Source organism: Gastrolobium bilobum, unplaced genomic scaffold, assembly GCF_033153095.1.
Source record: "Gastrolobium bilobum isolate Gb01-03AN ecotype WA unplaced genomic scaffold, APGP_CSIRO_Gbil_v1 utg45939, whole genome shotgun sequence".
Classification (NCBI taxonomy): Eukaryota; Viridiplantae; Streptophyta; class Magnoliopsida; order Fabales; family Fabaceae; genus Gastrolobium; species Gastrolobium bilobum.
The window spans coordinates 195,039-215,784 of record NW_026897233.1 but is presented as its reverse complement, the minus strand read 5'-3'; the positions used below and the strand labels follow the sequence as shown (position 1 = coordinate 215,784).

General features: G+C 35.7%; 2 protein-coding genes across 8 annotated transcripts; both read left to right on the top strand.

Moving 5' to 3' along the window:
• Positions 1-306: 306 nt before the first annotated feature.
• On the top strand, positions 307-3,636 carry LOC133305043 (uncharacterized). 2 transcript variants are annotated; one of them, XM_061505154.1, is made up of 2 exons: positions 307-580; positions 1,096-3,636. In XM_061505154.1, the coding sequence occupies exon 2, from the start codon at positions 1,192-1,194 to the stop codon at positions 3,289-3,291; it is 2,100 nt and encodes a 699-aa protein (XP_061361138.1). In that variant the 5' UTR covers positions 307-580; positions 1,096-1,191; the 3' UTR covers positions 3,292-3,636. The 2 variants fall into 2 exon arrangements, with proteins under 2 accessions (XP_061361138.1, XP_061361137.1); XM_061505153.1 differs by having other exon boundaries at positions 1,093-3,636.
• A 2,152-nt stretch (positions 3,637-5,788) lies between these two features.
• LOC133305048 (uncharacterized) lies at positions 5,789-16,605 on the top strand. 6 transcript variants are annotated; one of them, XM_061505162.1, is made up of 12 exons: positions 5,789-5,917; positions 6,716-10,293; positions 12,172-12,913; positions 13,671-13,861; positions 14,106-14,252; positions 14,333-14,425; positions 14,667-14,798; positions 14,872-15,153; positions 15,280-15,417; positions 15,512-15,568; positions 15,689-15,875; positions 15,960-16,605. In XM_061505162.1, exons 2-12 carry the CDS (start codon positions 6,748-6,750, stop codon positions 16,436-16,438), a joined length of 5,994 nt encoding a protein of 1,997 aa, XP_061361146.1. In that variant the 5' UTR covers positions 5,789-5,917; positions 6,716-6,747; the 3' UTR covers positions 16,439-16,605. The 6 variants fall into 6 exon arrangements, with proteins under 6 accessions (XP_061361146.1, XP_061361148.1, XP_061361147.1 ...); XM_061505164.1 differs by having other exon boundaries at positions 15,509-15,568; positions 15,972-16,605; XM_061505163.1 differs by having other exon boundaries at positions 15,509-15,568; positions 15,963-16,605.
• The last annotated feature ends 4,141 nt before the right edge of the window (positions 16,606-20,746 follow it).

The following is a 20,746-nucleotide window of genomic DNA, read 5'->3' as shown; positions in this document are numbered from 1 at the left end:
ATTCCCCAAACCATTATTTAACTTCGCACCAACTAGGCAACTGCATAAGACTTATTATAACTTCTAACTGCCGCAAAAAAATAAAAATAAAAAATTTATGCAGCAATAAAGAATAAAATATAAAACAAGGGGAAATAAAAATAAAAAAAAAATAGAGAGAGAAAAAGGGGAATTTCCTATGAAGCCATTACGCACCAACGGTGCACGTTAGCTTGTTCCAACCATCTCTGTAATAACAGCGTTTACTTGCCTTGAAAATAATCATTTTATTTATAATAATTCCTATTTTATTTCCTACCTTCTCTTTCTGATCGGCGATTGTCGGAAGCTCCTATTCATCGCCGCCACCGTGGCCCGGATCGGACCCACTTCGGATTCTTCTCAACCCGGATCCGGGAGCCATTCAAATCCCACTTTCCCAGTAAGAAAGCCTTGACCTTTACCATTTACCGAACACCACTCTGTCCGAACAAATCGGGTTCTGTGTTTCCCTGTTTTTAGTGCAGTGAGATTCAGAGTTAGTTCAACTAAATTTTGCTCCAGCTCCCAAGTACACGTGTCGATCTGGGTCTGCCTTTCAGTAAGTTTTTTTTTTTCCTTCCTTAATTGTTGTGCTTATTTTTATTGCATCTGTGGGGCTTTTTTTATTTCTTTTATGAGTATAAATCTTGGGGCTTTTGGTTATAAATTTTCGATCTCTGTGCAGATGTTTTAGATTTTATGAAATTTAGCTGAATTGGGTGCTGATTGAAAGTTGGGTCATGCTTTCGAGTGGTTTCAAGAGATAGTTGGTTTATTGATTTTGAAATTGGAAGTGTTTGGCTTATTACAAGATTCAGGAAAAAGAAGAGAAAGTAAAGTTAAATGTTTTATGAATTTTATGTTGAAGATGGAAAATTGTGTTTTAATAAACTGAATGCCATGATCTGTCTCCACAGTTTGGGTGTTTGGGCTGCACTTGGTTTCTCAGCAACTGTAGAGTATGAATTCTAGTTAGTCTTGGCGTTTGTGTTCTTGGATCTCAGATGAGAGTTTTTTCAGCTTTAAAACCAATATTAACTTTTACTTTTTCTTTCATTTCAAAACTGTCAGCAGGCATGGAAACGAGGTTATATATAATATTGGAAACGATGTTGGGCTGGTCATAGCTTTTGTTTCAAGAGTTCAGTTGTGAAGTGTTTTGGTTCCTACATGGAAGCAAACAACGAGGAAGCACTTAAAGCAATAGAGATTGCTGAGAAGCGATTTGCTCAGAGAGACTTCTTAAGTGCAAAAAACTATGCTGTAAAGGCTAAAATGCTTTGTCCGGGATTGGAGGGTATATCTCAAATGGTGGCCACTTTCGAAGTATACATCGCTTCTGAGGTCAAACATAATGGTGAACTAGATTATTATTCGATTCTTGGATTAAAACCTTCTGCAGATAAAGAGGCTGTCAAGAAACAGTACAAGAAGATGGCAGTGTTGCTTCATCCAGATAAGAACAAATGTGTGGGAGCTGATGGGGCATTTAAGCTTGTTTCCGAGGCATGGACTTGGCTATCAGATAGTGCTATGCGTAGGTCTTACGATCTCAAGAGAAATGCACAGTTGGGTGGGATTAATCAGATGAATTTGTCATCTGTCCATGTCACAGGGGCTACAGGTTATGACAAATGTTCCAATTTGTCAACCTCTCGTGGTAGGCTTGACACCTTTTGGACAATTTGCACCTCTTGTAAGGTTCAGTATGAGTATATGCGCAAGTATGTGAATAAAAGACTCTCTTGTAAGAACTGCCGTGGTACTTTCATCGCTGTTGAAACTGGGGCAGCCCCGGCAAATGGTTCATTTCCATATTGTCCTGGGTCATATGTGCCAGGAAATGGGTATGGAAGTCATTCATTTGATGGAGTTACATATGTTCCAACTAGTGCCACCTATTTCAATGGGAATGGGGTCTCAGGATACCATTCTGGACATGGATATGAGTATGCTTCAAATGTCTCATTTCAGTGGGGCTCTGCTGGGCTCGTCAATCAAAATGGATCAACTACCTTACCTGCTGATTCTGTTTGTCAGGCCAATGGAAATGTGAAGAGGGGAAGACCAAAAGTTAAATCAGGAGCTGATAGGACTGTGGTCAATATAAATTCAGATGTATCATTGTCCTGTAATGAACCACAGGAAGTTAAGCCAAGTAGACCTGACAAGAAACGTAAAGTTGTTGTGGGAGCCAGTTTCAGAAATGGCTATGAAGAAAAGGGGTCAAAATGTGCTTCAGAATCAGTAGTGGCCAATGGAAATGATATCATTGGACTTGACCAAAAGCTTTCCGGCACAAGTGAAGTACAAACCAAGCAGTGCTCCACGGCACCAGCATTTGATGCGAGAAAATTATTGATTGAGAAAGCCAGGACAGAAATTAGGAAGAAACTGGAAGAGATGAAGTTTTCATCTGCAGCTGCAGTAGTTGCAACTGTGAATAAGAGAGAAAAATCACAAGCTGAAGTTGGTCAAGTTAAAAGAGAGACATGTAGAAGAGCAGTTCTGAATGTTTCTGGTCTTCAATTAGAGCACGGGAAAACTAGTCCAATCTCAATAACTGTTCCAGATCCTGACTTTCATGACTTTGATAAAGATAGGTCAGAGGAATGCTTCAGGCCGAAGCAGATATGGGCCCTCTATGATGAGGAAGATGGCATGCCACGATTGTATTGTCTGATCCGTGAGGTTGTATCTGTTAATCCATTTAAGATTCATATAAGTTACTTGAGTTCCAAAACTGATAGTGAGTTTGGCTCAGTAAACTGGCTTGATTCTGGTTTTACCAAATCTTGCGGAAATTTCCGGGCTTGGAATTCTGATGTTGTTGACCAAGTTAACATATTTTCTCATGTTCTAAGCCAGGAGAAGGCTGGTCGAGGCGGTTGTGTTCGCATATATCCCAGAAGTGGAGATATTTGGGCTGTTTATCGAAATTGGTCACCGGAGTGGAACAGATCTACTCCAGACGAAGTGAGGCATCAATATGAAATGGTGGAGGTGCTGGATGATTACTCCGAGGAACTTGGTGTTTGTGTTACTCCCCTTATTAAATTGGCTGGATTTAAAACAGTATATAAGAGGAATACAGACAAAAGTGCCATAAAATGGATACCAAGAAGAGAAATGTTACGTTTTTCACACCAAGTTCCTTCTTGGTTGCTGAAGGGGGAGGCAAGCAATTTGCCTGAACGATGTTGGGACCTTGACCCTGCTGCAACTCCTGATGAGCTTCTTCATGCTGCTGCAGAAGCAAACGCTTTGTAGGTCATGCATTGGTGAAACAATTATTTGGGTTGCTTTTTAGCATTCTTCCCACAACATTTTAGATTTAACAGTACACTATGTCAACTTGGTTAGAGACCAACGAGACATTAACCACGGATGTTTTAGAGGGTGAAATTTTATCTTGTAACAGTTGTTTAGACTTTAAGATCTAGTGATTGCCTGTTCAGTAAAGTTTCTTCTTGCCATAGGAGGGGTAACTCATTGCAAGAGTTCAGGACAGATTGGCATTGGGCCTGCCTTCTTGTAACTGTATTTCTGACCAGTTTTTACTGGGAAAGAATCGATTCAATTAAAGGCTGAAACCAATTTTAAATTCAACAACTTTAATAGAGACAAAAAAAAAAAATGAAGAGAGCTATTGGATTGTATGCAAATCTATGCAGAAAATTGTTTTTTTGATGTGACTGATCCTCCTTTTCAGAACCGTTGGTGAATCCAATGGTCCAGACGTCCATGGTCTCTATTTCCATTGCTACTCTGACTATGCAAATTCAATAAAATTTGATCATGCAAGAAGTAATTAATGAAGAATATTACTTTCATGTTACATGAAATTATCTCATTCATTCACAAATGAAAACCTATTTCCGGAGCGTTCTTTCAGAGAGCAGGATATTAGTGTTGGACTTGCAGAGTGTTTGCGGTTCTTTCTGTCAGTGATTTTATTTTGTTGAATATGTCTATTCTGTATGCTTTTATGTGGTCCTGGAGCTCACTGAACCAGTAATCAACCAACGGCTAGATTTCTTAAATTGCATTCTGATATTGAGGGGTTTATCCTCGTTCTTGCTTAGGGTGGTTTAGATATTGCATGATAAAAATTATAAAATCATTACACAAAATAATTGTAGTTCATGCTAGAATTATGACTTATGAGTATGACGTAAAATCCTGGAGCAGCGGAATGATTCAGACTGTTATAGACAACCTGCATTTATTATATAGTACAAGGTTTAGGCAATTGGATACGAGGGGCTTGTGATTTGGATACATGGATGATTTAGTTGGAGCCAGTTAGATACATAGTGTGGATTGTAGTCATGAACAATTAGATAAAAAAAAAGGATGATGCTGGGCTGGAGCGCGTGAGGTGATACCGTCTGGGGAAGAAGTTAGCAGAGAGTAACTATACCCAAAACTGAACACCTTGCTTCACTTCCAGGCTTAGGATATTTTTCTTGGGGAAGATGTTTTAAGTTTGAGAGTAGACAATATGCTGAAAGCTGAAGAGGTTAACATGATTGGATTGTATGGTATGGGGGTTGTGGTAAAAGTAAAACCACTTTAAAAATTGAAGTTGGGAAGAGAGCAAAGGAAGGGGAACTTTTTGACGAAATGGTCATTGTGGTTGTCTCTAGTACTGTACAAGTGCAAAGGATCCAAAAAAGAATTGCAAGCTGGCTAGTGTGTGAATTGCAAGAAAATGAACAAATTCTGAGATTATTTCTTCCATTAGCACATCGGTAACCAACCCTTCACCAAATAGAATTGGAGTCAATATTCACATCCTCAACACTTTGCCATATCTTTAAATCCAATATATACAGAATCAAAAATGATGTACTTGTTGAATTTTTCTAATTCATTATTGTATGTTCATCTCTACAGTTCAGGTGAATTAAGTTGCCTTCGGTGGAGGAAATTGACGGAGTGGCTTTCCTGCTTTGCTTCTGCAATTGCAAGATATTTATTTGGTGGGAGGAGCAGTAGATCAATTACATTATCCTTGCTGCTTCAATAATTTTGTTGAAGACCTTCAGAAGAAGGAGGACACATTTGTTGAAAAGAGAAATAGCGTCCAAGAACGCTTTGATTAAGTCAAGAAATAAAGCAAAAAGACTGCTGGATTAGTTCATAAATTGTTGGAGGAAGCTAACACAGAAATAAACAATGGGGAGCAGCTATTTGAAAAAGCAAGGACAAAACAAGAGCTATTGTTTTGGGCACTGTCCAAATTGGATTTGGCGATACTGTCTGGGCAAGAAGATTGCAAAGAAAAAAAAATGCACATTGAAAAACTAGATGAAATCCTTTGTGCGTAATGACTATTAGTCCAGAAGTTTTTTGGCGATTGCATTTGGTCTTTTCATTTCACACAAATCATGGCATGGCTTGGAGGTTGTTTATATGGTACTTGGGGATAAAAACAAAGAACCGAAGGTTTTGGTATCGGGCCTTTATATTTTTGGTTATCAAAACTTGTAGGGGGGATGTTCCAAAATACAAAGTGCAAAACAATTTATATTGGGCCTGAGTGCATATTTCAAGCGTATGCTCAGGTGGAGAGAATTTTTATGGTTACACTTACATTACATATTAGACCATGCCATTGGCAAATGGTCAACGTTGCTGACTCGCAGTTCTACAGATAATGCAACAAAATAATACTAATAAATAACTAAAGAAGACCAAGACTTGCTTTTTTAGAAAAATGGTCACCAACCACTCACTGACTTATCGCTTTTTTAGAAAAATGGTCACCACTCACCAATTTGTCGGTATGGGAGTACCTTATTCTGCTATTGATGCTGGAGATTGAAGCAAGGGGAACACCATACACCAAGGATGAAAGCCTCAAGCTCGTGTTTGTATTGCCGAAAATAAGGTAAATTTAACACAAAATAACTTGTTCTGTTTGTCGAAGTTCATGAGCTAGGAAGGTAATATTACTTTTAAATTATAATGAGTTAAGCTGAAAATATATTTTAAATTAAACAAAGCTAAATATGTCCTTATTTAGATATTTTAAAAAATATATCACGTTAAAGCAACCCTAATCCCATTGATGTATATTAAACCTTTAAAAGCTTTTTGCTGGTGCTGAAAAAGCTTAATCATTATTATACCCTTATACACATGGCAAAGAATACTTTCAAAGGATTACAGAAAAAATATGACAATTTTGATAAGTTACTCAAATTCTATTAGGTGAAGGTGACACTGACATGCTTGTTATTGGGGTTTATTCAGGATAATTATTTTCAAGAAATCTTACATGGAGGTTGCTTGAATGTGCATAATTTTACGTGTGTCGTATGAAGACAAAAAAATCTATTGATGCTTATTTAGAAAAGCAACTTTCAATAGTATATGTTACGCTCGTATTATTAGCATTAAACAAAAATTTTATTTTAATTTCAAAAAATGTTACATAGAGCTTTGCAAATGATAAACGCTGAGTCATTGTAGCAATAAGGATAAGAAGAAGCCGAATCATGGTATATGTCCATAAGCAAAACAAAATAGTGTTTCTCCCATTAGCACATCACTAAACTTTTCAACAACAGAATTGGAGCCTATTTTGACATCTCAACACTTTGCTATATCTTTCAACTCAATATATATATATATATATATATATAGAATCGAAATATTGCATGTTCATCACTACTGTTTTGTTCAGGTCAATTAAATTGCATTTGGTGGAGGAAATTGATGGAGTGTTTTACCTCCTCCGTGTCTGACTTTGGAAAAGATTTGCTGCGGAGAGCAGTAAATGAAATAAGGTATCCTTGCTGCTTCAACAATTTTGTTGAAGACCTTCGAAAGAAGGAAGACAACTTGATCAGCACAAGAAATAGCGTAGAAGACCGTGCTAAACATGTCACGAAACAAGCAATGAAGAGTGCTGAAGTTTTGGATGAGTGGTTGAAGGAAGCTAAGACAGAAATAAACAATGGGGAGGAGTTACTTATAGAAGCACGGACAAACAAGAAGTGGTGTTTTGGGCGTTGTCCTAATTGGTTTTGGCGATACAATCGGGGCAAGAAGTTAGCACAGAAAAAAGTGGACATTGAAAAATGTATTGAAGAAGGTAGTAAGTATATACAACTTGAACGCGTTGCTACACTTCCGTCGGCAACGCAACATTTTCCTTCAGAAAAATGTTTGGAGTTTGATAGTAGGCAATCTGCTTATACGCAACTTATGGAGGCAGTGAAAGATGATAAGGTTACCTTGATTGGATTATATGGGATGGGGGGTTGTGGGAAAACCACATTGGCGATGCAAGTTTGCAAGAAAGCAGAGTCAGAGCATCTTTTTGACAAAGTGCTTTTTGTGCCTGTGTCTAGCACTGTAGATGTGGGAAGGATCCAAGATAAAATTGCAAGCTCATTGTCGTTCCCATTTCCAGAAAGTGAAGAAAGGGAGAAAGCTCGACGCTTGCACACGAGATTAACTCAAGAAAAGAGGACTCTTCTAATTCTGGATGATGTTTGGGAAAGGCTTGATTTTGGAGTCATAGGGATTCCCTCAGGTAAAGATCACTTAGGTTGCAAGGTTCTCATTACCACACGATCTGTAGACGTTTGTAATTTGATGGATTGTAAACCAAAGATTCCACTATCAATCTTAACCAATGAAGAAGCGTGGACTCTTTTTCAAAAGGAAGCATGCATATGTGAAGCCACATCTGATACCATAAAGGATTTGGCAAGATTAATTTCAGAAGAATGTCTAGGACTGCCTGTTGCTATTGCTGCTTTGGCTGCCACTTTGAAAGGCAAGGATGAAACGAACTGGAATGTTGCTTTGCATAGATTGAAAAATTCAATAGCAGTAAATATTGAAGAAGGTTTGCAGAATCCTTACAAGTGCCTCCAACTAAGCTATGATAATTTAAACATCAAGGAAGCCAAGTCACTCTTCTTGTTGTGTTCTGTGTTCCCCGAAGATTACGAAATTCCACTTGAATTTTTAACCAGATGTGCAATAGGGCTAGGCTTAGTTGGAGAAGTTCACTCGTATGAAGTGGCAAGGAACGAAGTGAGTGTTGCAAAAAATAAGCTCAATAGTTCTTGTTTGTTGTTAGATGTAGATGCTAAAGTAGGAGAATGTGTCAAAATGCACGACTTAGTTCGTGATGTAGCCCACTGGATCGCAGAGAATGATAAAAAAGTGATCAAGTGTGCTTTGGGAGTGAATGTGAATGTGCATTCCAACTCATTAAGATATCTATGGTGTAATGAAGTCCCAGATCAATTGGATTGTTCCAATCTCGAGTTCCTACGCATAGGCACAAAATTGGAAGTAAGTGATGAGATTTTCAAAGGAATGGGAAAGCTCAGAGTTCTGATTCTTGTCAATGAACAGGCGAGACGGCCATTGCCAGCGATGTTGTTCAAATCGTTGATCAATCTTCGTTATCTACTCCTTCATGGTTGGGAATTGAGTGACATCTTATTTGAAGAAGATATAAAGACACTTGAAAATCTTAAGTTGACGAGTTGTTCAATCCTTGAATTTTCAAATGTTGATGCAGTTATACAACTATTGACAAAGTTGAGATTGTTAGAGTTATATAAATGTGATATGAAAATGAATAATTTTGAAGTGATTGGAAGACTCCCACGGCTGGAAGAATTGTACATCGTTGATGAGAGGTCTAAATGGGATGTTTACAATGAAAACACTGTTGAATTCTTTAACAAGTTTAGTGTCCCCCAAACACTGCAAAGTTATGCAATAAAATTAGGAGCCCTGCATAAAAAATATGATATGAGATATTTTTTCACTCATCGCAGAACTTTATTGCTTGGTTGCTATCAAAAACCAAACGAGGCAATTAAAGGTTTGGCAAAAAAAGCAGAAGTTCTGTATTTAGCAAAGATTGAGGGAGGCCAGAGAAATATTGTACCTGATGTATTTAAAGGAGGAGAAGATATCAGTGAGCTTGGGATCAGAAATTCTAAGGAGATAGAGTGTTTGGTTGACAATAGAAATCATTCGAGTGAGTTAGTAAATCTCTTCTCCAAGTTGGTTACCCTGAGAATTGAGAGGATGGAGCATTTCAGAGCTTTATGGTGCGGTCGTTTGCCTTCCAGTGACTCTTTCCAGAAATTAGGGCAGCTATATTTATGTGGTTGTCCACAGCTGACATCTCTTTTCACACCTATGATTGCTCGAATTCTGGTACAATTGGAGAAATTAGAAGTATTAGAATGTGATGGACTGAAGCATGTACTGGCAGATGATGACAAAAGCGAGATTAGATCAGATGACCACAACTTGATGTTCTCCAAATTAAAATGGCTCAAAATCGAGCAGTGCGAGCAATTAGAATATGTAATTCCAATCACTTTTGCTCAGAATCTTGTCCAATTGGAGGATTTGCTAATTGAGGCGTGTGGTGAGTTGAAATGGATGTTCGGTGAATATATGCATGAAGATCAGCTGGTCGATCAAAATCAAAATGAACTTAAAATTGAGTTTCGTGCCTTGAAAAACCTCGAAGTTAGAAGTTGCGCCAATTTAAAATATATAATCCCCGTCACTTCTGCTGAGAGCCTTGTTCAATTACAGAGTTTGGAAATTCATCGTTGTGAGAAGTTGAAATACATATTCGACCAGTGCACACATGGAGATCATCTAGCTGATCAGAGTAAAAATTGTTTCAAGATCGACCTTTCTTCACTGAAACACCTCGAAGTCTGGGATTGTTACCAGCTGGAATATATTTTTCCATTCATTTCTCCTCGAAGCCTTCAACAACTAGAGAGTTTGAACATTCAGGATTGTGGTAAGTTAAAGTACATATTCAAACAATGCACAGATGGAGATCATCAGTTAGCCATTGAGAGTCAAAATGAACTCAGGATCGAGCTTTTTGCCTTGAACCAGCTCGAAGTCGAGAGTTGCAACCAGCTCGAATATGTAATCCCAGTCATTTATGCTCAGAATCTTCGACAACTTGAGAGTTTGTCAATTCATGATTGTCGCGAGTTGAAATACATATTTGGTCAAAATATACATGAAAATCAGTTGATTGATCAAAATCAAAATAAACTCAAGATCGAATTTCCTGCAGTAAGACAGCTTGACCTTTCTGAGTTGCGAAATATAATTAGCATCTTCCCAGAAAATTATGATCCATCGTGGCCATCTCTTCGTGACTTTACTCTGTATTCTTGTCCAGAGTTTGACACGACACCGGTCAAAGCTGGGCTGTTGGGGGAGAAACCGAATAACACTAGCGCAAAGGTACGACCCCTTTTCATTTATTTTAGTTAATATGTGTCGAAAATTAATTTTATTATTCAGTTAAGGCTAAATTACCGAAGGTTCATACTGAAATTTAATTGGTATCAAAAAAAAATTTAATTGGTATGCGTGTATCGAGAAGTGTTACATTACTTTATTAATAATTTAATATATTTTTATGAATTACTCTCATTCTAATTAATAAAAGAATAAGACAGTAATATATAACGATACGTCAACATATTAGTAAAAATTAATATAAATTTTTCTTACATTAAAAATATATATAAATTAAACTCTTAAATGTTAATGTCAAAATTAAATCAAGTGGGTTCGGTTTTAAATTATGAAGGGAACATTTAAATACAACCAGATGCTTGTACATCATCTAAGAATAATGTGGCACCGCCACTGTTTACACTATCCTATGTCCATGTAGCAATATGGGTTGAGTTCGGCGGTTCAACCTCCCAAAATGGGGTAGTTGGGTTGAGGTTTTCAACCCACTTCAACTCGCCTCGCCTTGAAGTGGGTCAAAATGGGTTCAACCCGTCAGGTTATATTTTTTTTTATTTTTTTATAATTAGGAAGTATTTCATTTGTCAATAAATTTTCGTGATATCTAATTTTTTTTTTATCTTAATACTTCCTATAAAAGATAAAGAATAAAAATTTTATTTACGAAAAATGTTATCTATACATGGAGACAAATGAGTTCCTAAAGAATGTTTGACAAATATTAGTATACATTTCAGATTAAGACTAAAAAAAATTAAGAGAAGTGTGAAATAAGATAAAATAATATTAGAAAAGTTCATAAAATATAATTTTATTTTAAATTTTAATTAATTTTTTTTAATTGGTGGGTTGACGGGTCAACCCACCATAAAACGAGGTGGGTTCAATTTTTCAACCCATATTCAATGGCGGGCCAACCCGTCTCGTCCCGTTTTTGGCGGGTCGTGACGGGTCAATCCAAATTGCCACCCCTAATCCTATCACATTATTAAAAAAGTTATGACTTAAGAGTCCAAAATAATAGCAACTTAAAATGCCAAATTTTTTAATAATGCAACAATCTATTAAAATGTAAAATTTGGAATTACTATTACCCACAGCTAGGGGTTGTAAACAAACCAGGGGCCTTATAAGGGCCTTTGGCTTGACTCGTGAAGGCCTGAACTTACATATCTGAAATTGGTTATTAGAACCAGACTTGGATTTGTATAAAAGCCCATTTAATAAAAAAGTCTCAGGCTCCAATTCAAAAGCTCGGCCTTGGAGCCTCTCAGGCTGACCTAATATATTAATTTTTAGTTTTATTTAATATTTTTTATACTACTTGTGATAGCCTCCTCTCTCTCCTCAATCCATTTCATCCCATTTTATTGGTTAAATAGATTTTTTGAATAATTTTGTTCTATATTATGCTGTTTGGATATACATTGAATTTATGAATATTTATGGAATTACTAGTGCTGTTGATTGTATATTCTGTTTGAATAAATTTTTGTTGTCTTATTTTTTTAAAACAGGCTAACAAGCTAAACAAGGTTTTATTTTTTTGTAAATAAAACAGGCTACATGCCAATAACCAATAATTATATTCATAACAGGTAACAGACTAGGTAGGTCAGGTCTGACACATTTAAACAAAGCTCGGCTCGGCCCATTAACACTCCTACCCACAGCATTTAAAATTTAATTTTCTTCATCTACAAATATCTTTCTTGTCTTTCCTATACCCACTTATTTTTCGGGAGTATATTTATGGAATCGCTCACGCACATGATTTAAATAGATCCATTTTCGTAAAAAATGAAGGTCTTTCTCCGGTGTACCGATTCCTTTTGTACAAATTTTATTTATGTTTCACAGGACATACGAGATATTGAGAAGCATTTCCTCACTTTGGAAACTCTAAAACTACGGGACTCCAAATTAGAAGGTATTTTTAATCTCAATGGACTTGAGATCATTGGAAAACCAGTGAGCTTTGGGTTACAATTCCTGTATTTGAACGATCTACCTCAGATGACGTATGTTTGTGCGGCATCCAAAATTTCTCTTACCTTTGAAAATCTTACAAGAGTGGTAATAAAGAGATGTGCAAAATCGGAAGTAATCTTTCCAGCTTCCGTGATAAGATACTTACCAGAGTTGAAGCGTCTAGAGATACACCGATGCGAGGAATTAAAGGAGATCATTGAAGAGGATGCAGAGAATCACAAATTGTCAAATCTTCATTCTCCACAGCCACAGCCACAGGCATGCTTCCCAAAGTTAGAAATGCTTGTCGTCCAACAATGCCACAAGTTGAAACATTTAATCCCAGTCTCCGTATCTAATGATCTTCCAAACCTAAAGGTTCTCATCATAAACGAAGCCTCTGAACTAGAAGAACTATTCAGATGTGAGCACGCACAAGGTGGCGAGAAAGGAAGGATGAAAGTTGTGCTTCCAAAACTGAAACCTGTAATATTTATACAACTGCCAAGCCTTTGCCAAGGGTCTGAATTGCAAACTGTAAGGCATCGTTTTGTCCAAAATTGTAATCCAGAACTCTCTTTGACTTCAACTACTACTCTTCAGCAGCTCATGGACAAAATCAGGGGCGGAGGTAAAGTACAATACACGTGTTTCTTGATGGTTAAACATATGGTATGATGGAATCATCAAATATAAATTCCCATAACTTAGTCTTCTGCCATATGTGTTTCTCTATCACGCATGATTTATAAAATTTTTACAAAAAATTACAAAATATGAGCTAAGTTATGTTTTATTTTTGTTATTTTGCTTTAAATGTATAAAAATACGGGAAGGGTTATATTTATAATCCAAATAGTTTATAAACTCTTACAATCATATGTTAATCGTTGATTTCCGCCAATCAATGGTTGTCATTTATTGTGAATTAATAATTAATTAATAAATTTGATTTGCGAAAATCTTAACCGTTGATTAACGGAAACTAACAGTTAAGATATGGTTGTAAGAAATTGTAAACGAAAATAGGTTCTAAATATAATTTTCTTCTAAAAATACAGTTGTTGAAATTTCTAACTTTTCAACTAATCATGTATATTTTTCATAGGATATAGTCATATTTTGAATAAGTCCCCTGTCACGCATATGGCCGTGCATATGCTGTTGCTATAAAGATTATGACCTCTAAGACATAGAGTCACCGTGGTTTTTTTCCAAATAATGAAAAAAAGAAAAGAATGATAAACTATTGTTACTATTATGAAACTAAAAAACATTTTTTATCTTTAATTGTGACAATACTATTGATCCACTATCGAAAGTTGAAATTGCATTTTTATACCTTGAGTTTCATGGTCTGATGAAATCCTTAATTTAAATATTTTCAGGTAAAGACTTGGAATTAGAAATGGTTGCCCGATGGGATTTGAAATGGATAGTTTATGATATGATTGAATCAGCTGAAGCCTCTATAGCAGGAGATATTGGAGTGGAAAATCCTACTGAGGAAGCCATTACAGACTTTCCAGTTGTCCCTGAATCTCCACTAGCCTCAGGAAATGAGTTGCCTTCTTCACAGGTCAGTACCAATCAATCTAAGCAAAAAGCAATGGCATCAAATCGGATGACTCATCCATTGCTTCCCTAAACTTGACTGAGATATATCGCTACTGGCTAACCCACATCTTGTCTTCATTTATTTTGAGTTTAACTAAATTCATTAATAAAAAACAATCCTTGTTATCTATAACTTCATTACATTTATTTAAAAATTTAAACTTACTGAGCTACTCTTTCTGTATGTTTCGGTGTTACTCGCTCAGGTTATTGAAGAATCAACTAAGAAATTTATTGGGGAAGTTCCCGCTTCAGAGATACCGGCTACAGCAACTTTACCAACAAATTTTGAACTGATTGACAGGCCATCTCCAAGTCTCATGGATATTCAACAACATAAACCACACTCGCAAGTGAGTTTAGTTTAAGCTCTTCTCAGTATTGGAGGAAATGAATAGCTTAAGACTAATGACCCTGAGCTTATTACATGTAGGAGTTGGTGGATGGACAATCAATGAGTGAACCTTGTTTGAAGAACCAACTAAAGCCATTTGGAGAAATTGAAAGTACTGCTGAAATTCCTCAGGTAAATAATGTCGTACCACCTGACTATGTACCTTCCGCTAAGGAATTTAATGGGAAATGAATAGTATTCAAGAGGATTCTGAATCAGAGAAACTCTAACATGAATTTGTCCTCTCATTCAGAAAAAACAAAAACCCATCACCGGAACAATTACTTGTTCCCTTTCAAATGGCATAGCGCTAATTTTTTATAAGAGGAATGGAAGTACACTACAAAGTTACATATCTTTTATTTTTCTGCAGAGTATAAAGAGAGGTGTTGAAAAGGGAACTACATCAGATAATGCCATTATAGTTACTTCATCAACTCATTCAGAATCAGCTAGCTCCCAGTCAGTCTCATTAGACGCATGTCAGCGGAAATCACATGCACATGTAAGTTTGTCATATGACATTGTTCTTTTGAACATGTTAGTCCAACTTTTTTCTGATTTATTATTTTCCACAGGAGTGGGATTCTATGCCAGAAACCACTTCTCAACTTCAATTGAACCATGAAGATCCAGCAACATCCGTAATTGAGCAGCCTTCTTCGCAAATCAATGGGACCAATCAGTCTATACTGAGTAACTTAGCTGGAACGGTACATGAACACAACCAAATTGAAAGCGGTGCAACTGCATCTGGATCATATGAGTTCCCTGAATCAGAGAAAGAATTCAAAGGGACACCTCACTTACAATCGTTGGAGCAGAAATTGTCACCCATTTCTTTGCCAAACTTGACTGAGGTATAGCTTTTTTTCTTTTTCTTTTTCTTTTCTGAAAAACTAGATATTATTAGACTAAATACGAAGAAGGGAAGGAATTAAATTAGATACAATGAAAGTTAAAACATATCTTTTGGCATTGTACAGAGTATTAATGAAACAGAGACAGCCATTATTGGGAAAGATCCGGCATCAGTCACATCAATAATACCAGCATCTGGATCGGAACTAAGAAGGCCATCTCCAACATCATTAACAGCTCCTCTATGTAAAATGCCTTTGCATGTAAGTTTAGCAATTTTCTGGGTTTTTGAGTAATAAATCTCAGTAATAGTAAAGACTAATTCCTTTCATGATTGTTCAATATTTCAAATAGAAGAAGGTGGATCGTGAACCAAGTTTTCTAGACAAACAACATGCGCTTGGAGAAACAATAGTAACCCCAAAAGTTTCTCAAATAACTATTTTACCAACTTATGTACATTACAATATGGAAGAGTGGTCCACTCAAATCTATAACAAACTTAAATAATTTTTTCCTTTTGTTGTTGTACAGAGTGTTGGGGACACAGTAAAACAAATCGTTCAAGCAGGGTCTACACCAGAGGAAGCTATGAAAGCAACTTTGTCAGCTGGTACTGAAGGTGATGGAATGAGTACATTGGTTGTAACTGACATCAGTGCTACTGGCAGAGATATCCATGCACCAGAAGATGACAACAGCATTGAGGCTCCTCCTCCAGGTTAGCACACTCTTCTTATCTATCTTCCATCTTATATGTATACATGTCACCCAATAGTAGCTAACTCATTCAACTTAATTTTAGGAGATTCTGCAGATAGCCATTCATCGATCATTGGGGAATTGGGAGCATATAAGCACCTTGTTGATCTGGATGATCCACAAATTGCTCTGCTGGCGGAGTTATTTGCAGTACATCCTCATCTTCGGAATGTTTGTCAGAAGTTAAGTGAGAGGTTTCAAGCTTGGATATTGAAAACTTTGGCAGATATGCTGTTGTTCCTTCAAAATGAAAGTGCAGTTAGTGTTACTTCTCAGCGAAAAGAGGAGTTCCTTATACTATGCAATGATGCCGTCCAACTTGGAATCGAGAGGTCATGGGTTGATGATATGCGTCAACGTGTTATGGTCAGGGATACTGGGGTGGACCATGCACAGGCACGACTCACTGAGCTTCTCAAGAGGCAGGATCAGCTAACTCAGGAACTTTGCAAGATAAAGGGCGAAATTAACAGTCTTAATGACTTTGTTGATTCCAAGAAGAAATGTTTTGGTTTTCTGTGATTTGGGTTTTCCACACTGTTCATTTTTTCATTCTCCACATTTGAAATACTCTTTGGTGTGTTATTTGCAATGCTGCTTCTAAAAATGGAACATGAAGTTTCTGGTTTTGCTTATATTGAGTGTTTCTTTGGCTGTTGGCACAAGTAAAGCTATTTATTTACCCCACCCCCACCACAAAAAAGAAACTATAAGCGGAGCTTGTTCTCCGTAAATAAAGCTACCTGGTTTAAGATATAGTACCTTTTTGTGGCATTGATTAGTATTGTTTTTTATTTGCATCATGGTTACCACTAACCAGATTCACTTCTTGGAAATCGACAATCACATAAATCGAAAACGAAAAAAGAAAAAGAGAGAGAATAGACACAGCGATCTATCCTGGTTCACCAAATATAGGCTATGTCCAGCTTGTCTGTACTATATTCATCTCACCGCCACTCGTTACAACTCGGTTTACAAGAAAAATATAAATAAGATTAGAAAACCCTAACAGCATGCCCAAGCCCAAACTGCTAAGAAAATTACAATAAAGCAGAGGCCCACAACAATACCTAGCCTTTAAGGGCCTTGAGACAGACTCCCTATCGGGACGGCTCCCCGGACCCCCGCCCGCTCACCTGGAAGCTGGATCCCAATTGTTTTTCTGCTGACCCCGATAACTAGGGTCCTCATCAGCACGCGAAGTATGAATTACACCCAACATCACTCACTACAGCGTATCTGTGTACGATGTACCCGTGTGTGCTGCTAGACTCCTAGTAACTGTTGTGGTTAGGAACTCATAGTTATTTCTAGTTGACACATATTGGTTTTTATGTCTCAACCGAGTTGGGTAGAATGCCGGAATAAATTTTGGACAAGGTCTTCAGTTATCTGAACATTCACTAAAGCATCAATGCATTCCATTTTAACCTATCTTTTTAACTAAGAAATGTGTAATTGACACGTATTGGTTGTCGTTTTCTTTATCTCAAGATTCAACTCTGCCCCAAAACCATATATTTACGTGCTCAAAACCTAATGGGACATATCAGCAAAGCTCAAAATCGCATCACAAGCTTCTAACAGGAACACTTTACGAGTGTGCACTTTGCAGTGAAAATTTTCATTTCTGATATGGCTATAAACTAAGGCGTATTTTTTGTCCCACGGGTGTGTAGATGCATATGGTAATCGTCCTCTCTCTTGCGTTGTTTATGAAAGGGTGACAGTGACCGTGCGTAAATAAATAAATAAATAAATAATGTTGAATGTTAGCAAACCGGTAACAACTAAAGGCTAGAGGAAAAATTGTTTTTTATCCTGAATTCATGATTTTCAGGAATATTATTACGAGAAAATGAGTTTTTTTGAAAATGTTACCAAAAAAATTGTTTGGTAGACTAAAATATTCCCGAGAATGTTGGATTAATTTTCTTAATGCTATATTTAGTTGTATTAAATTTTTTCTTGTCATAGAAATCTTAAAATATCACCTTCTCGATAGTATTCTTGGATGATATTTTCAAAAAAAAATTACACACAAAATAAAATTCCAGAAAAAATTTTAAAAATCTTGTACCAAATATGAGTAAATAGGATTATCACTTTCAATTTCTCGAAAACCTAAAATAAATCTTGTACCAAACGGCGACTAAAGAAGATTTGAAATTACTGAACTAATTTTGTTATACTCTGTTGTTATTATGTCTTGTTAAGTTGATGACTAAACACTAATTATTTTGATTTATTTTTATTTAATATTATAATTAAGTGTTTTATAATTTTATTTTGCTCTTAATTGATGCGATTAAATTTTAATACTAAACGTTCAAGGTCATTGTTAGAAATTATTTGTAATTTCGTGTTAAGAATATAATTAATGATTTGATAATTTAATATTGATTAGAAATAAAATTATATAATTATTTATTATTTTCAGAATTTTATTAATAAATCTTACATAAGCTCAAGTCGAGCCCAAGACAAATTTATTTTTATCCAATCGAGGCTGAATTAGGTCTAACTCAAATTAGTCGGGCTCGCTTTAGCTGATTTTGTTTACGAATTTGGAGACTTCTCCTCCCTTGACCATTGAATGTTGCTTGGAGCCAATTTAGTTCTTTCTTTAATTTTATTTAATTTTATTTGGTGGAAAGCTCTTTCTTTAATTTATTTATTCGTTTATTTAATATTTTTCCTGAGATGAGTTCACTCCCTGAATTAGCTTCAATTGTTGAAATAGTTCTCTTTGTTCACTTGAAAAAATAAAAAAAGAAGAAGAAGAAAAACAGCTCTCTTTGAATATAATTGTTTTTCTAACATTAAGATTATTTTTTAAGTCAATTTATATATGCATGGAGATGCAGTCTTTTATACTTGGAATGTGCTGTTAATTTCATAACTAGAGAAAGAATAAAAGAATGAGCTATATATTAAATTTAAATTTTTTTTATGGAATTATTGTTTAATGAAGTTCTCGAATGGGAGGGGGTTAGAAGACAATAAAAATATTCTTGGAAGCTAGCTGCCCAAGTCTTATACCTGAGTTACATAAATACTTAATGGAGTTTAGTCGTATCTTCCCTTCAGTTTTTTTTTTGTATGTATACAATGGTGACATTAAAGTTGGAATATATTAGCTAATCCAAACTATCAAAATCTCTCACCCTCAATTAAGGTTCTTAATATATAGGAAAATGCTTAAAGTCCCATATTATTAGGTTGATGGCCACTCTGGATGGTCTCCTTGGTTCTTTGTTCTTCACCGTATTTAAGTTCAGTATCCGGATACAGCCAAAAAGAAACTCAATATTAAGATTGAGTTATTCCTTTTGATGAATAGATAAATTCGTTCATCATGCTTCTTCCTTTTAATTACCAATTCATGAATATTGAAAATTGACAATCACACAAAATCGAGAAAACAGAAAGAAAAAAAAAAAAAAATTGACACGATGATTTATCTCAGTTCATCCAATATAAGTTACGTCCAACTTGTCTGTACTATATTCACCTCACCACCACTCGTTATAAGTCACTCGATTTACAAGAAAAATATAAAAGATTAAAAAAATCCTAACAACAGTTATTCATGTGCCCAAACCCAAACTACTAAAAAAATTTATAATAAATCAGAAAGCCACAACAATACCTAATTTCTACGGACCTAAGGGCACTGCCCCAGACTCCGCCGAGACGGCTCTCCCGAATCGCCGTCTGCTCACCTGCGAATGGAACCTCAATTTACCTTTCTTTGAACTCGACAATTAAGGCCTTCAGCATACCCAACAACGAACTCCCCTGCATTCTTTGCAGTGCGAATTGATTTTTTCTGCCTAATAACTGATGATTCTAAGAGCTATATTTACGTGCATAAGTGCTTTGAATTTTGTTAAAATTTCTTTGTACAGTATTATAAAACTATTTTAACGGTATATATTTATTTTCTATGCCTGGCATTATTTGTTTTTATAGTATTAATATTATACTTCAACATACATTTGTTTATATTTTGAAATTATTTTTAACTTAAAATAACAAAATAGTGTTCTTTTTTTTTTGGTGAATAACAAAATAGTGTTTTAATAATAAATAAAATGATTTCTGTTGAATCAAGACCGAATAAAATGGCTCCGCGAATATTATGTGTGGTGTACTGTTTTCATATATCTTTTTACTTTTTATTGTTATTGACAGTGGCGCAAAAATCTATGTTTGGTGTTGGTGGTATCGCAGAAAAAATACAAAAATCACTTGTAATTGCAGAAAATCAAAATGCAATATTCAAGAGTAAAATTGTAAGAAATTAAACCAAAGTTCAGTATTAGTTATATCCTTAAAGCAATTTTGCGTCTTCTACGGTATCTAAGGTTAGTGGACAAATGTCTCTTAGGATAGAACGTGTTATCTTTATTTTGACAATGACACTATCAGAAGAAACAGTACTGGTGGATACAATGAATGCTGACCAATCGCAGACAAAGACAATATGTGGGAATTAATTTTTGCAGAGTTTTGAAAAGGATTTAGAAAATTTTGTTATTATTGTTTACATGCCACTGATATTTATAGAGATGAATGGTTACAAGATGAAAAGACTATTCATAAACAAATAGGCGTGACCGCTTGCAAAAAGGCATGACTCTTCGCAAGTGAAGAGACATGACTATTCACAAGCGAAGAGACGTGATTGTTCAAAATGAAAAGACATGACTCTTTTAACTTTTTATTCATAACTCATTTATACAACATTTATATGTTAAAGTTTTAATGGAATTAATCTTTTTAAAATAAATAGTAATAATTTACAAAAAAATTGTCTTAGAA

Excerpts from the sequence above, each read along its gene's own strand:
- LOC133305043 (XM_061505154.1), top strand. The coding sequence starts at position 1,192 with ATGGAAGCAAACAACGAGGAAGCACTTAAAGCAATAGAGATTGCTGAG.
- LOC133305048 (XM_061505161.1), top strand. The coding sequence starts at position 6,748 with ATGGAGTGTTTTACCTCCTCCGTGTCTGACTTTGGAAAAGATTTGCTG. Across the intron at positions 13,862-14,105 it reads ATGAGTTGCCTTCTTCACAG|GTTATTGAAGAATCAACTAA; the intron begins GTCAGTACCAAT and ends TTACTCGCTCAG. Across the intron at positions 15,154-15,279 it reads CTTTGCCAAACTTGACTGAG|AGTATTAATGAAACAGAGAC; the intron begins GTATAGCTTTTT and ends GGCATTGTACAG.